Below are 17598 nucleotides of genomic sequence, written 5' to 3'. Positions count from 1 at the left end.
AGCGAGAGGTCAGAAGGTCATTCAAGTGATACAGGATTGAGATAATGTGAAGATGTTTCTAGATGCGGTTGGTGCCAGGTATTTCAAAAGATGTTACTTGCCATCCATTTTGTCATATAAACAAGAAGCTCATATTTACAGTAATTTTTTATATTAAAGTGGGAGTTTTCAGCCCTTTAAACCTTCCCTTTTTTATCAAGAAAAGGCATATAGAGTGAAATTGAGACATTTTAAAATGACAGTCTAATTTTGTGATAGATTTTGACTTAATGTCCAGAAAATTATTTTACCTCTTTTTTTTCCATTTTCTTTATTTTTCTTGGTCATGGAGCTTTTGGGGGTCTAGTGCTCCCAGGCTAGCCCCCCCCCCCCACCGCCCCATGTATACCAGTGGCTACTTGAACTGTAAACAATAAATCTGAATGTCCTTTTCACTTGTTTTTGGTAGATAGTGTGATGATGAGCGCAGATCCATTAGTGAAAGTTCATGTATAAACCATGATAAGAAATAATGATGGGTATTGTAAACTTGAATGTAAGCTACAAGGTACATTGTAAGTTTACAAGGATGATAGGAAATGTACATGCTGTGTACTATCAAAGGTCATTGAAGACCGCATGGGTAGATCACATTCTAACTTAATTTTCATTCTGATTTTTCTCCCAGCAGGATTTCTAGAAAGTGAGCACTTCTTTGAAAAAGAAAAGAACCAGGCTTGCATATCCAAATAGAGTGACATGTAATGTACACATGTAATATTGACACTCATAATTTTCCTTGTACTTTATAGGGGAAATTTAAAACCAAATTTCTGAGAAGGAACACAAATTGTTTTTGCTATCAAAACCATCTGAATTGATGCTTTCACAACTTTGCTCAAATTTTTCAGAAATTCTTTATTGTCATACTATACTCATTTGTTGCTATTTCCTTTGTTTTTTTAGATTTTGAATCAAACTTTTATAGGCCTCTTGCATTTGTTACAAAGTTAGTTCAACGTCAACAGTATGGCTCATGTGCTATAATGTTATTGAATTTCCCTTCCTCTTTTATTGTTTGTCATGGTGACTATGAGGGGAAACTGTTTCAGTTTTGGTTTTACACTTGGGCAGTAGACCTAAAGGTTAATTACAAAAGGTCAGAGAAATGTCGTGCCTTTTGTAATTTAGACTTGATGGCGACTACATGTACATGGGCTGCAGACATGAAGGGAGCCAATGATCATTTTTAACAAAAGTGAAATCATATGAATTCTCATTGTACTTATCATGTGTATGGAGACTATTTCAATGCATTTTGTTCTAAGTTTAGTGTCCTATGCTTTAATGAAGCCAATTACTTTAGGTACCCCCCCCCCAAAAAAAAGGTACATGTCACCCTTCACTTTCATTGTATTCATGCACATGCCCCCCAAATATTTATGGTGTGAACAATATTAAACTGAAATTTGTATTTGAAAAATTATTCAATCTGTAAGAGCCCAGTCAAAAAAAAAATATCTTCTTGTTTACATGTATATAAAACCCTTCTCAATTATGGAATGGCCTGAAATTCCAGTCATTAGAAAATTGAAAATATTGATCAGATCTATATGTGCACTGTACTGTAGGCTAGTATATGAATAGGCCTATATCTGAAAAAATGTGTAGATTAACCTTTCTGACCTTTCTGTTTATGACAGTGATGAAGTCATCATCACAGCAAATTGCATTTATAGATTATTCCTCAGAATTGATGCATTCTGTCTGGATGATATTATGACTAATTGATCAACGAACCACACTCCCATCAGCAGTGTGGGTTTTGATTGCCCTCATACCCTCCGTAATTACCTCCTATGAGGATTATTATTCATTGGTAACGCTTTTTTATCCGACACCATTTGGACGGCTGCCAACACCACTGTAGACGGTTTCATAACAACCGACTAACGTCACAGTCTATCTACTAGGAAGCCGATTGAGCTGTACAAAATAGGTCTATTTGTATGGATTATATTACAATATGTGACCTGGATACATGCTCATTTGACAGCACATGTAGAACTTAAAAACCAAGTTATCTGTACAATTTATGCTGGGATTATATTACAATACTTGACCTACATGTAGATACGTGATGCCTCCATAGATGTGTGAGTGGGGTATGGATCAATTGAATGTGTCTCTTCAGCTCTGATGGTGTGATTTTAGTGATGAAACTTGATGTCTCAAAAATAAATGGGTACTAACCTCAGCCTACATGTAGGCCCTGTAACATAAAGCTTTAATAGCGATTTATGATTGAATGGATTGATCATACACAGTACTTACTCGACGATGCAAATTATGGGAAGCTCTAACTTCTTGCCTGATGCAAACTGTCCTTATAATTCATTGATAAGAGCGGGATTGTTTTTTTTTAATATGGACAATATAAAAATACTTTCAAATAAATAAAAATGAAAAAAAATGATGAAATGTATACAATAAGTGGTTCAGAGGCTTCATGAATCTAAATTCATTAAAATTATTATTCACATGTATTTACATGTACCAACGCATCCTTCATCTGCCCTGCGTAGTCGAATATAAAACCATTCTGAAAATTTTAATGGAAGTATGACAAGGAAAAAAATAAAGGTAGGACCAATCATTATTATGATCCAGAAATTTTCCATCAAGTATGATCCATCAAATTTTCCATCGACTTCCCATTAACTGTCACCTTGTTTCCCTAAATAGCCCCCGATTATAATACATCTACTGTTCAGAAATTGATGATGGATAGAGGGGACTGCAATTACAGGGTCCCGATGTGTTCCACTTCATTGACGGAGCATTCAACCTATGAATAATATATTGTGCTTCCAAGTTTTCTAAATGTAGCCTGGTAATGAGTGGTTCACGAGGAGCTCAAGGCAATCGCGTAGGCTGGAGAGCTATACTGCACGCCTACAATGTACACAATAAAATGATTAATCACAAAGTATATTGATAATTTCTAATCCTCACCTTAACACTTAACAAAGCAGATAATAAATACTCTGATAGAACAACATCCTCTTTTTTAACTTTTACTGAATGCTTTCTCATTTTATTTGCTAGAATTAAAGGGGTGGTCCGGGCTGAAAATATTCATAGCCTAATAGATAGAGTAGAATTCACTGAGCAGAATGCCGAAAATTTCATCAAAATTGGATAACAAATAACAAAGATATTGAATTTTAAAGTTAAGCAATATTTTGTGAAAACAGATGTCATGAATATTCATTAGGTGGGCTGATGATGTCACATCTCCACTTGTTCTTTTGTATTTTATTACATGAAAATAGGTTTATTCAATTTTTTCCTCCAAGAACTAGAAAAAATGGATTGACAACTGATTTAGTGCATTAGATATTTATTGCTGCAACTTATTTTATTATAAGGGAGACATATTCACACAAGTATGAAATAATGAAAAAAGTTATGATTTTATGTAATAACATAAGAAAACGGAAAGTGGAGATGTGACATCATCAGCACACCTAATGAATATTCATGACGACTGTTTTAAAAAAATATTGCTAAACTTTAAACGTCAATAACTTTATTATTTGTTGGCCGATTTTGATGAAATTTTCAGTATTTTGCTCAGTGAATTCTACTCTATATATTAGGCTATGAATATTTTCAGCCCGGACCACCCCTTTAATATCTGTACATTGTATGTCGATGATGGTGACTAAACTGACTACATTTGCTGGGATTCCTGCAAATTCAAGTTGGCTTGTTATTTTTTTTTTTTATAACATAATTGCAATATATGAGGATCTATTCTTAGTACCGTACTATTGGAGAATATTTTGATGCATTTATATCGAGTGGTACGTCACGTAATTCATTGTCATAAACTTATGATAGTGGAGTCATGTCCTTTATAATGTATACTCAGTAATCCTCATTTATCTAGTAATGATTGTGAGTAAAGAGATCTTATCATGCTAAACTTTGAACGTAAACACTATTATCAAAAGAGCAGAATGCCGGTTGAACTCTAGCTGTTCGTCAAATGTTAGACCAAGTTGTGCTATGATTCTGAGAAAGTTTGAACAAAACAAGAATATCCATAAATAGTTTTCAGTCCTCTTTTCTATCTAAAATTAAATGCAACTTTACACCATGAAGTGGTCTCTCCTATCATACATGATGCACATTGTATATTTTGATGTCCATTATGTATATATGATGTTTACATGGGATAGTAGTAATACTGTTGAGTCTGCATCTATCGATTTTTCTTTTAAGTTCTCGTATTCTTATCATTCGATCTGCACTTTGTACACAATATGTCCGCCTCACCTGTGGGTTGTATGTACACAATAGCGCAGTCTTACTCACAGATAGAGCTGTTGTACATCATGTATTAAAATCAATATGTCCCATTATTCACGACTACTCACTGTGCATCAACAAAGTGGTAGAATACAGAGTTTACAGACAATACATTTAGTACAGACCGCAATCAATGAAACTTACAAACCAGAACCATTGCAATGGTGTATTTATATCGCTTGACAAATAATGAAAATAACCACATCTATCCCACACAGAGTTTTATAACTTTTATTATAAATACACATCCTCATCACAAGTTTGCTAGTCACCCTTCTCCGTCCCGTTTGATATTAATAGGTCAGGAATAGATTATATTTTAATCACCATAAGATGGCGTTAATTCAGAGAAAATGCAGTCTGAATATGATTCTGATTATTAAATTTATATTTATATTTCCCATGTGACTAATTTAGTCTGATTTAATAATGAAAGGTAGTATATCATGTGATAAAATTTGAGATTTGCCCATGATATATAAGTTTGAATTCTAATTCTGTATTTTGCTGATAATACCAAGTTTACCCAGCTTTGATCAATTACTAGGAGTGTTCTTAATCTGGAGTATGTGCAAAATAAAAGTGTAACACATGATCTTGGTAAAGTGCATTGCACTGTGTACTAGCTTGGATATAAGTTCACTGCACTTTTTAAAGATACATTCATGTATACATGTCTGCAAATTTAAATAAGCATAAATAAGCATGAATTCATATTTGTATGCAGTACATGGTTGCCTTAAATGCAAACAAGAAAATTCACCCAAGATGGCTGCATGTAATTCAAGGGGGGGGGGTGCACAATGCCCCCTGGCAGAATGTGATGATTTTTTTTTTTTGGGGGGGGTCACTTGTCAGAAAATGTTTGCCCATTTTCACAAGGTTTGCCATGTATTCCACTGCCATAGAGACATTGAATATCCCAGCTTTGTCTGAACATGGACCTACTAGTAGGTCCATGCTCTGAATTAGGCCAATTTCAGTTAAATTGCCCTATTTATGAAAAAAATCCCTTTTATTTAATGATTAAAATATTTCTGATATTGAACAATGAACATAAAAGTTAAAGTAAATAATTGTAGATATAGATTGCTCATAAGTGTTACTGCATTATAGAATGGGCCTTGTATGCAAACACCCAAATTGTAAGATCGTGACTGATCAAAAGATTGTCATGAAATAGCACCATTCATCCAAAATATTTGTGCCTTACATGTACATTAAAATGTCAAAACAAATTCTCAAGCAATTAAAAAAATATCTATATTTCAACAAATCAGTATATAATCTTTTCATACATTTACATGTACATGTATGTCAATTCTTGACATGATAAGCTGAATATACACATGTCATGCACACATAACTGATTTTATAATCATGGCTTCATGCCCTTGAGCGTATTTTCAATGACAGAGATTTAACTATACCATCACACACCTTTGTTTGTCTTAAATAATACTTCTACGTGAGGATTCATGAACTCTCTTCAGAATATGTGTCAGACAAATCAGGATCTGCACAAGTTAATATCACATCCTCCACAATATGTCAATCGTCCAACAGTCTGACATTCATTCCATTTTGTATAATTCAAATTTATTCTATTTGAACACAATGTACACTGTAAAAACTGTGGTGTTAAAACTGACACCAATTGGTGTTTAATGGAGGACCACACCCTGAGGTGTTAAAATAACACCCTAGAGATTGAACATAACACCAAAGAGTGTAAATGTAACAACCATAGGTGTTGTAATAACACCTATAGGTGTAAAACTAACACCACCAATTTAACACCGGTGTAAAATAACTGGTGTGGTCCTCTATGTACACCGGTTGACACCACAGTTTTTGCTGTGTACATTGGGTCAACAATACTGTCAAAAGACAATTCATGACTTTCTCATAAAATAACTTTGTTGAAATGATGTTTCTGTTTTTTTGGTAATAAAAAAAAGACAAGATATTTTAAATTGTAATGAGAGTCAGATGAGTTTCTCTCATTCTAATATGCCTCATTGTTGTAATTAATGTGATACCAGTTTCTTACTTGCTGTCATTAATTCCAAGTTGTCATGTACATGTAGTTTCTATTGATCATCTGATGACAGAGAAACTCAACATAATTACTGATCAAAGTTCCTTTTTGATCATTCCCGTCATGGCTTTTATTTGAAAAATCAATATGTACATGTTGTTGCAAGATTACCCGTGCATCAAATACTTATGTAAAGTATTCAATTCCTTCTCAATGCTATTAATATTATGTTCTTGTCCTTGCCTTTAATTCCTAGTTTATTTTCTTGAATTTAAAGGAAGTTCAGAACTTTAAATCACAGTATTCACCTACATGTATCCTTGCTTTGAAGGAAATGTGCATTAAAAAAAAAAATTTATTTTATCCTTGTTCCTTGACTTGAATGTCCTCTTTGCTATCTCGTTTGCTTGTTTGTTACGGAAAAAAAATCATAAAAGATTCATTCAAGCAAATTTGATGAATGTTTCTTTCAATTTCAAACTCCACTGACACATATTGTGGCTGTGGAGGTCATTTTTTCACTTCTTTCAATGGCACCATGGCACTGCCAGAGTGGCAGTTGGTAATTGGTTGATTTTCAGTTTCGTATAATGCTGTATTGTTCCCATTGCCGAGAAACATGTCTAAAAGCATACTTTACATGCATGTATTTTCTTTAATTTTCACTGTGAAATGTGAAAGTACTACGCACTTTTGAATTGAAGGGTTGTACACATTCTATGCCGAATTCATGTTGTTTGTGTTAGATTGTATGGTGCTGCATTGTAACTTTTAAAACAAGATTTCTTGCCTGTAGTAATGGGAACTTGCCTTGTGTCATTCAAACTCTGTCAAAGTTCAGGACAACACTCAGATATGAATGAATGGAGTAAATATTTGCCAAACTGAGTTAACAGCTTGTACTGTGCTTTGGGCAGCTAGCTTTTAAAGTGAAACAGGATTTGTCAAATCTAATAATGGCCTGTTAAGATGGTTGTTTGAGTAAAGTTGAACTAATTTGCTCAGGTGTTTGTGTGATAAAAAGCACCAGAGAGAAATTGAAATGTTCTTTGTAGAACACGATCAAGTCAGTGCAGTTGGTCTACCTTAGACTGATCATTAATGCTCAGGATCTAAGCTTATCTACTTTAATTTTATAATAATAATTTTATATAATATTATAATTTGTCTACAACATGTTTTGTATATATCTTTATATGTTAATTATCATTAATGTTTTGTATCGTAAATATTTGTTATAATGTACATGTATGAAAAATGATTTGTATCAATATTTATGTAATTTCTGTTGGAAATAAAATCTGAATCTACATGTAACACCAAAGACTATAAAAAAAGGGGCCCCTTAGAAACAGAATAGGAGATACCTGAAAGTTGCAGGTGATTTCGCTCTCATCACAGTCCAAATATAGCCCATAAAATTCCCCTACTGACTGATCTGAGGCAGTCATGTTAATACCTACAATGTAGAGTCACCCCAAGATCTGCCACAAATGTCATCAATATCTTATTTCTATTATTGCTTTCACCAAAACTGAGTTTCCAGCGTACAGATGAAAATCATTGAAACTTACCTACTCTTTAATTTGCTTAGTCTTTCTTCTCATCTCAATTGTAATCTACAGCTTTATTTCGTTTTTTTCCTGTACAGAATTACAGCTTAAGCCTCACCATATACCCTTCAGATTATGTAGACAGTGGCCTGATCTTCTTGATAAATACACAACACACAGCGAGGAGGCAAAAGCAAATGGTAAGCGCCTATCCCAGTTAGAACAAAAACATGAAATTATGATGTTAATTTCAGAGTTTGTGAATAAAAACATTTTGTATTTGCTTTTTCAGCCATAATCTAAAATTTGAACTTTATTTTTAACACTAAGATATCTTTATAATGATCTAATTTTAGATCAAATATTTGAAAGCACTTTGGACACAACTTAATGGAAATGTTGAACAAGAAGAATCTGGTGTTACAAAAACTATTATTTGAAGAAACAATTATTTAGAAAATAGTTATGAGACATTCTGGAAATGTTATGAAAACAGTTCGTGATAGATCAGATGATACTTATCCTTGAGGGCCTACACATAGAAAGTTCTAAAAAATGCCTTATTTCTGGAGTGATTGTGATGTTTTTCCACCCTTCCTTTTCCTCCTCTCTTGCCTTCATCTTCCTTTTCTTTATCTTCCTCTTCCTCTCATTCTTAATCTTCCCCAGAATCCACTCTTTCGGCACTCCTCCTTTCTTATCCTTGGCCTGCTCTATCCTATCTCCTCTTCCTTCTCCACCCCCTCATCCTATCTTCCCTTTCCCTTTTACCTCCTCCCTGTTGTATGTCTTCTTCATCTTCTTCTACTCCTCCTCTCCTTCTCCTCTTCATTCTGTTCTTCCTTTATTCCATTTATTCTTATTATTTCCTCACTCTCCCTTCTGTTTATTCCATTTTTCATGTCTCCCCGTCACTTCTCATTCCTCGTTTTCCATTCCCCTTCATTATTTCTGTTCGTATTCCCTTTACCCAAATGTCAGATCTGCAAGTATTAGATTTACATGTAGATGAGATGATGTGGATAACGTGAGGGTCTTATGATCACAATGCCAAGTAGTGAATCTTGCCAAGTTTCTTCCTGCCATAATAAACATGCCCTTTAGACAACATTGTCATGATGCAACCCTGGTACACTTCAGACAGGATGTTAATATCTCTTTTACAGGAACTGGATTCTCGTTTAAGATGATACGCGTATCAAGAGGATTTGATCGTGACCTCTAGATATATAGTTCGCTTCTTGATTTTTCACGTCGATATACTCTCTAGTTGTCAGCCAATGCACTGTATTCAACTGATTAATGTATTCAAGTTGAGAAGTGTTTCACATGAGATCAAGATTGATAGATGTTCAGATGACAGTTTACAGGAAGTCGCAAATTATATTACTGAAAGAAGTGTTCAGATATAGCATGCATGATAATAATAATAAATCTAATTTACCCAGGGTAGCCACTTAAAGCTATAAGCTGATTTTCCAGTTGGCCCTGCATATCATAATACAATCCTCCATCCTAATACTTTGAGCACCTAACTAGTCGGCAGAAGATCCCTTTTTTAGTCTTTGGTATGACTTAGCCAGGGATTGAATTTGAACCCCTGATCTCCTATTCATGAGGCAGGTGCTCAACCTCTGGACCACAATGCCCAAGCGTGAATGACTATATGAGCAATAGTAAACCCTCCTGTAAGGCCCTTGTAACGTATTAAATATTTCATTGAGACATGATCTGGGTTTTTTTTTCTAGATGAACCAGTCATATCTTTCCAAAAAAATGCATTCTATCCAAAGTAAACCCTCCTGTAAGGCCCTTGTAACATATTATGAAATATTTAATTGAGACATGATCTTTTTTTTTTATCTAGATGAACCAGTCATATCTTTCCAAAGAAATGCATTCTATCCAAAGGAAGCAGAGAAAAAAGTAAGTACTCGCCAAATCATTTGGCTTAATTGTGCTTAAAACTCTGAAATTGTGAAAACATTCTTTGTTGTTAAAAAAATATATATGAAAATGTATACATTATCATTGACATATCATGTTTTATTTACAATATCAGGGTTCCCACAGTCATGGAAATTCCTGGAAAAATTTGTGGTCATGGAAAGTCATGGAAAAGTCAGGGTTTTGGGAACATTTGTGAAAAGTCATTGAAAAGTCATGGAATTGCATTTACCTCTTGGCTGTGGCAGCTTTCCAGTTTGCCGTATCTCGCAGCTCTCACACTCTGGGATCATACTCTGCTATTATAATTGGTGTTCATGTTTTCCATTTTTCCCAGTTTTGTGACATCCCAAATTCTACATAACTCCCGGGATGTCACAGGAAGTCATGGAAAGCAGCAATTTAGTCATGGAAAAGTCATGGAATTCAAATTTCTGTGGGAACCCTGAATATGAATGATGTTGATCTCTAGATCATGGACTTACAGGAATTCAAGTATTGAGTTTTACATTGTATTTTCGAATGTACACTTAGTAAGTGGCCTCTTTCTGTATTGTAATTTGAAATCCAGGTCACAAATGCAAAGATAAAGGGTTTATTATTTGAGGAAGCAAAAGGGAACATTCTGAATGGCATGTATCCCTGTGAGGCGGAGGACTATGAGTACCTGGCTGGTGTGTTAGCTTCCCTGGAGTTTGGTCTCTACGATGAAGACCAGCATCAAATGGGTTTCTTCAAGTAAGTAGATCGAGCAAGATATGGCCTGGGGGCCGTTTTATAAAGCTATTCGTAAGTTAAGGGCGATTTTAAGAATGACTGGTGATCCTTTCTTACGCGCTAAAAAATTGCCAATGAAAATATCTACCACAAGAAAAGATCACCGGTTGTTCTTAAAGTCGCTCTTAACTTACGAACAGCTTTATGAAACACCCACCTGTTGATAAGGATACCTCTTATGGTTTATACATGGATTAGATCTTTACAAGTATAAGAAATGCAGGAGGGCGACGGTCGAGTTTGACCTGTTTACAGTCCAAATCACCCCTAAAATTAAAAAAAAAATGAATGGCCTGGGGCAAAGTTTTCTTTCAAGAGTCGACCAAAATACGCCACGTACAATATTCAGGACTATTTGGATATTGATTTTGATATTCTACATGTGTCAGAATAATAATATTTTCACTTAACATATTAAATTGCTTGTTACTCTAAACAAATTATCCTTTGTAATGAAAGATATAGCCTGAAAAATTGATCAGTCACCCCAAAGTGAAAATAAATATAGCCCCCCAAAATGAAAAAAAAATTCACTGTGATCCTTCAGGTTTTTAATGCTTCTTCAGAGATATAAGTCTAATTTTTGGGGGGTCTGTTTTCATGCCTCAACAACTTCCATTTTAGGCCTTTTCAGTCTTTTTATTGTAGAATACATATGGGGCTTGAATTAACAACGTCTGAATCAAGCGTCCAACCACTAACTCATTTTATAGAAGAAATTAATTTTTTTTTTAATTTCCGAAACCTTTCATAACCTATAGTACAATCTTCTCTTTTGAATCACTCAGAGATAATGATCTCAAAAAGATCTTGCCGGCATGTATGTTCAAAGGAGGTAGCCGCTGGTCGATTGTGAAGGGTCGTACGGGAGCAATGATGTCCGTAGAAGCGAGTATATTGAGACATTGGAAACATTTCTCAGAACTCACCGACTCAAGAAAGGAATACCATCATCTATTTCTTGAATTCTGCTGGAAGTTACCTTTCTATGGGTAGGTACATTCCAGGCTCCATGACATTTGCTTCTCCAGTGATTGCTACTATAGAAACTCCACACATTAAGCCAAACATAACCCTATTCTGAAAACAAACCCCCAACACCCAATTTCTGACCTTGCATCATTTTGAACCAAAAACCTTGTGACAACTGTAACCCTGTATCTTAAGAGTTATTATCGGAGGAATAATCGTCGTAGGAGCAAATGTCACATTTCCACATTCAGAGGTCCATAATCTGAACTGGGAGTTTAATTTGTGCTTCATCTTAGGATAGCAAGTTATGAATCAAATCTCAGAACAGTATAGCTTCAATTTGTCAGCACATTTGGTGTCCAATTTATTCATAACTCTGAGGATTAAGCAGTAGAATGATTTTACACAGGGGAAATAAAGAAAAGTGATGTAAACAGTTTGAAGTGTGCGCCCAATGATTATGGTTCAGTCGTTGACTCTCACTACCTGGGGCACCACTAATCAATCATTTCATATCGTGTTAACAGGTCAGTGTTTTTCAGAGGACAGATTGAAAGGACGGGACGGTTGTCTGTCAAAGTTCGGGACTCCTCGGACCGTAAGGTGTACGTTGGAATCAACAGAGACGGAGTGTATGTCATTGACGAACAGAAACAGGTGGGTTTCAAACCTCAATCTAGGCCCTGTTCTAAAAACACTATTTAGCAATAGCATTTGCATGCTGCTGCTATAATCTACTGAAATTGTGCCAGTTGATTGGCCAAAGTGGAATTTTGTCAGAGTCTGAATATTGTTATTACAAGTTTTATGAAACTTGGTCTTTGTGATCCAGGTTCAAAATGGTTATATAAAGCTAGTTATCATTACCATTGACATGCTGCTGTTGCAAGCTTCTGAGTTGCTTCCAGTTGATTGGCTAAGAGGATAATTTGTCAAAGAATATGAACATCACAAAGTTTAGAAAATAGCCCTGGGGCCCGTTTCATAAAACTTGATATAATAACAAATTTGCAATGATAGTTTCAAGCTACTGAAATCCTTCAATCTAATTGGATGATGTTAAAACTGCAAAAGAAATTGAGCTGTTCGTAAATTTATGCAAGACTTCACGCACGACTGGTGACCCTTTCTCTTGTGCCACACAATATATCCCTATGTAGCTGATAGTGCCTAAGATCATGTTCCAGTCGTACATAAAGTTGTGCGTAACATTATGAACATTAGCTTTATGAAACACCTACCAGGTTAAAAATCATGTCTTCAAACAATGTTGTTTTTTTTTGTCAAAGAAGGGCATTAAGTATTAACACGTGATGACCTTTGACCAATCATACAACAAGTTTCTAAGTTTATGTGAAATAAATCTATTCATGTTTGGCTTTCAGGAGCTTCTTCTTGGACTGAAGTACGATGAATTATCCTGGGAGTTTACAGAGCCGGCAAGAAAGGAGGTAGACTGTCTCCCATGTCTCTGGTTAGAGTTCGACAACAGGGAGAACGGGAAATGGCAGAGCAAAGTCTTACAGATCTTCTCCAGACAGGTCAGACTTTAAATGATAATGCTATGTAATCATACTAGCTTTAATATATAGGCCCGTATTCTGAAGTCAGGTTTAAAGTTGTGTTGTAAGTATGGATAGCCAATTGTTACATAATCGCTAACAGTAGAGACACCATATTTCAGCTCATTTGGCTCTTAAATCATTCATAATTGTCTAGGAAGTATAAAATAGATGATTGTCTTCACCATCCATGAATCGGGAAAGAGCACAGCAGATATAAGAAACATACAACTTAATAAAAAAATTTTGACACTTTTGGCTTCCCATAATTTTAGCAGAGTAAGACAATGGTCTGAGTTAAACCTGACTTCAGAATACGGGCAATAGCCTTTTATCAAAGAAGTGCTCTACTATAATGCAGCACAATTTGCCCTGGCTTTATCATCACTTTCATATACACATTTATTAAAATGGCCCGTAATCTTTAAGAGTTATAGATGCACCAGTGAGAAGCTACTTGATACTAGTAATCCCTGTGGCAGCTCATGCAGGAAGTTATACTGGAATGATGAATAAAGTCCTACACTTTAATCTCCCCCAAAGTGGGGACAGTAAATTATCAAGAGATCAATTTAATTTATGGTTCAAATCATTCAAGTAATTAGGTCAAAATTGATACAAATAGTTAATCGTATGTTCATTTTCATCATTTTGGGGGGAAATCATGCTGTTAGTTAATATTTTTGTTTTACCCGTATAAATTCATGAACTGATAATTTGATGGATTTTTTTTCTATTCTTGTCGGTGCCTTTGATTGACAAACAAAATATACTAGGGCTCTGCAGTTATCATCTGACAATCTTTATTTGATGTGAATGTTTTATTACATGTAGGCTGTTATGATGAATGCGTTCATCGAGGCATGCGTTGATGAGCTGAACAAACGAGATATGGAGAATGTCATCCAGAGAAATGAACACACCGTCGTCGGAGGCCTCCTAAGGTAAATCTAATCATACTCTCTTTAGAAATAATCATACACATGCCTATTAAAATCTATAGCATAAACAAAGCAAGTATAGTATGTTAACTATAAAGCTTACATTTTATTTTCTCACTTTTGTTTTCAGTATAATTGATTCAAATTCAGCTTTTCACAATGCGTCCTCTTCACCATTTCCTTCTCTATCCTCTTCTTCTTTTCACAATGAAAATCATAAATGCATGAAAGCAAAGTACATTGCCCTTTAGTATAAGGAGATAAAATCAATAATTCAATAAATCATAAGGCTTTATGCATTGTCTTTGATTGACTATTAAAATTGTACAATTGATATAGCTTAATATTACAGCACCAAAATATGCACCTTGCCCTCTCTTTTTTTTTTATTGAAAAAATATTGCAAATATTCACTATTTAAGCTAACTAATTAGAAATGAATTTCACCATGGATATTAAGTCAACTATATGTATGTAACACATAATATACAAGAGTAAAAATGCTTATAATCCTACTTAGATAGAACATTTTGCTTGAATTGAGGTTTTCACTGCATGTTTCGATCAGGCGGCACAATATATTTAAAGTATCGCAATATTGTTTTTATAATCATTCAGCTCCACATTTCCAAGGTGTAAAGCTCATAAGTAAGTACACAGAAAGGCATCTTGCCCTGTGTCATGATAACACTGTAGTGCTGTGTTAAATAACCTAACACCTATTAACCAGTGTGGTGTTTGTTGTCCTGTATGGGTTTCTGAATGATGTTTTATTTTGTAGTTTGTGAATTGAAGGTTGTCTATGAACACTCATACTTATGTCCTGATTAACTTTAACCGGGGTCTAAATATGTAGTTTAGCCATGATAGCCAAATTTGACGTCAATCTCTTTAATTTGTTGTGTCGGTGCAAGAAAGCCCTTAACACCACACTTTCGCACATCACATGCGTGCAGAAATACCCTTAGCAGCATGCATAAGTGCCTTGCGTAAGGGGGTTTCGCACCGATGCAATGTGTGAAAATATTTTGCTAAGGGCTTTCTTGCACTGACATGACAAATAACATAATCAGCTTATCATCACATTTTGCACTCAAAGCATTTTGTATCTGTCCGTTGGTGTACGATCACCAGCATCTGGTTGTCGCGTACGTTTGGGTTTAGGGGTCAAGCGCTAAACACAATTAATTTTGGTAGTGTGCTTTTGAGACAAGGGTGTTGATATCCAAACTTTCAAGTTTGAGTTTTAATACTCCTCTATGTCTTTGGAATTTCTAACATCCAACAAAGTGTAATACAAATCTTAACATGGGAAAGCTTGCCATAAATTGAGCCCAGACTTAGACCATGGTTTAAGTTAAGCCAAAGTTTAGAATGAAATATGTGCAAAGGGAAGTTGTTTACCTTTGAGGTCTTTCTCCTTCAAGAAACAATAATAGATTTTCCCCCATAAACACAGACCATTGCAACTGAGAAGTTGCCCTTTGTTCCCTGTTTGTCAGTTTATCTATTCATGCCCCTTCCCAATCACAGGAAATAGTCACAATAGCCCAAGGGGTCTAGGGTCTATTAATCTCCTCTTATCCCATAACTGATATAGGGGGGGGGGGTGAAACCTTTCGATTTCAAAGCAATGACTTTGTTTGTTGCATTTGTGTAGGCTGTTTGTAGCTATTAGGATCACATTTCTTGGAAATCAATTTGGAGTGTTTCCAAAGCCTTTCTGAAACCTTTCGATTTCAAAGCAATGAATCTGTTTGTTGCATTTGTGTAGGCTGTTTGTAGCTATTAGGATCACATTTCTTGGAAATTAATTTGGAGCGTTTCCAAAGCCTCTTAAAACTGAAAGCCACATATCTATTAAGAATATCTCATTGCTGAAGGTTTGCATGGTGGCATGTACAATTGCTGATGTGGTTTACGGTACACCATGTGGAGTGTTATAGAAGCAGTGGATAGAAGAAGAGAGGAAGTGGATAGGCGAGAAAGTGGAGATTTTGAGAATAGAGTATTCTTTCTTGAGAATAGTCCTGAAAAGGACTGTAAACCAGAAGGAATGTTGAGTGAGAACAGCTTGAGTAGTAGAGCTGATGAGGAGATGCTGGCTTGCGTCGGCGAGTAGACGCAAGCCAGCATCTCCTCATCAGCTCTACTACTCAAGCTGTTCTCACTCAACATTCCTTCTGGTTTACAGTCCTTTTCAGGACTATTCTCAAGAAAGAATACTCTATTCTCAAAATCTCCACTTTCTTGCCTATCCACTTCCTCTCTTCTTCTATCCACTGCTTCTATAACACTCCACATGGTGTACCGTAAACCACATCAGCAATATCTCATTGCTGAAACCAGGCGGTATATAATTATGTTTATAGCATGCAGTAGAAGGCTGATAAAAGATCTTTCCCCTTTACCGTTTTACATGTATTCATGAGTTAGTGAAGTGAAACCAGGGCCCTGGTAACATAAAGCTTAGTGATTGATCGTAGGGTTGATTTCTACAATTGATTGCATTGACTATTGTGAATGATTAATCATAATCAGCCCAATAATCAATTGTTAATCTCTTATGATTTATTCTATATCTATTAATACTTCCAATTTGTATTTATAAAAGGCAGTATCGAGTTGCCAGCATGTATTATTACTTATACCCCGGTGATTAATGGATGATAAATTTATTGATACAGCTCTGGGCCATATCGCATAAAACTATGCAAACTCTGCTATCAATGGCAATAACCATGGTAACATTGCTAAACAGCCAATCATATCAAAGGATTCTGTGGAATTTGCCATCAATGGTATTAGTTAACATAACCGTAACATGGAAACAGTTTTATGCAAATGGGCCCCATGCTCGGTTGATAGTACCCATCATGCTACAGTTGCACCAATGAAATTGATTCCACCTCGACCAGTTGTATGGCATTGGTAATAATGCAAAAGCTTTTGTCGGCCTGGAGTCGGTTTGGTCTGTGTGACTGTGCCCATAAGATAGCAAGGAATGAATCATGCTGTGAATACTGACTTGTTTGTAACATGGTATTAGTCACATATATACGTAGCGTAGTGCGTGTACCCTATAGAGTACCGAAGTGATGTCGGCACATTTTTCCTTTTTAAATTGCAGCATTTTTTATACCTTATCTTGAAAGAGCATGATGAGAAACATTCAGAACACACATTAGAGGGGAATCGATCCGTGGGGCACGGATGAGGTCCTACTGTTGACCATAGAATTCATTGTAAATTTGCCTTGATCCAAATATATTTTATAAACCAGGCCACTTGAATTGCACTGATTTCAATGGGGGCTTGTTAGGTATTCATTTACCCATACATCTTGCTACAATGAACCAATTCATGTCAAATTTGGTGTTGGGAGGTTTTTTTCATCATGCTACACTGAAACATGGCCTTGAGAATGCAGAAATGCAGAAAAGGAAAAA

The 17598-nt window shown here is 35.4% G+C and overlaps 1 protein-coding gene across 4 annotated transcripts in view; it reads left to right on the top strand.

Moving 5' to 3' along the window:
* The window catches only part of LOC121418371 (putative FERM domain-containing protein FRMD8P1), a 31197-nt gene that overhangs the window by 9482 nt on the left and 4117 nt on the right, over positions 1–17598 (top strand). For 2 of the 4 annotated variants that reach the window (XM_041612204.1, XM_041612202.1), the window contains exons 4-11: positions 8049–8150; positions 9818–9876; positions 10469–10635; positions 11463–11666; positions 12174–12303; positions 13032–13187; positions 14043–14152; positions 14768–14797. In XM_041612204.1, the coding sequence (XP_041468138.1) occupies positions 8049–8150; positions 9818–9876; positions 10469–10635; positions 11463–11666; positions 12174–12303; positions 13032–13187; positions 14043–14152; positions 14768–14797 (958 nt within the window). The remainder of the gene's footprint in view (positions 1–8048; positions 8151–9817; positions 9877–10468; positions 10636–11462; positions 11667–12173; positions 12304–13031; positions 13188–14042; positions 14153–14767; positions 14798–17598) is intronic. The other 2 variants (XM_041612205.1, XM_041612203.1) reach the window with 1 other exon arrangement.

The sequence above is a fragment of the Lytechinus variegatus genome, chromosome 7 (assembly GCF_018143015.1).
Source record: "Lytechinus variegatus isolate NC3 chromosome 7, Lvar_3.0, whole genome shotgun sequence".
Classification (NCBI taxonomy): domain Eukaryota; kingdom Metazoa; phylum Echinodermata; class Echinoidea; order Temnopleuroida; family Toxopneustidae; genus Lytechinus; species Lytechinus variegatus.
The sequence above is the reverse complement of the archived record's forward strand: the minus strand, read 5'-3'. Positions and strand labels throughout refer to the sequence as shown.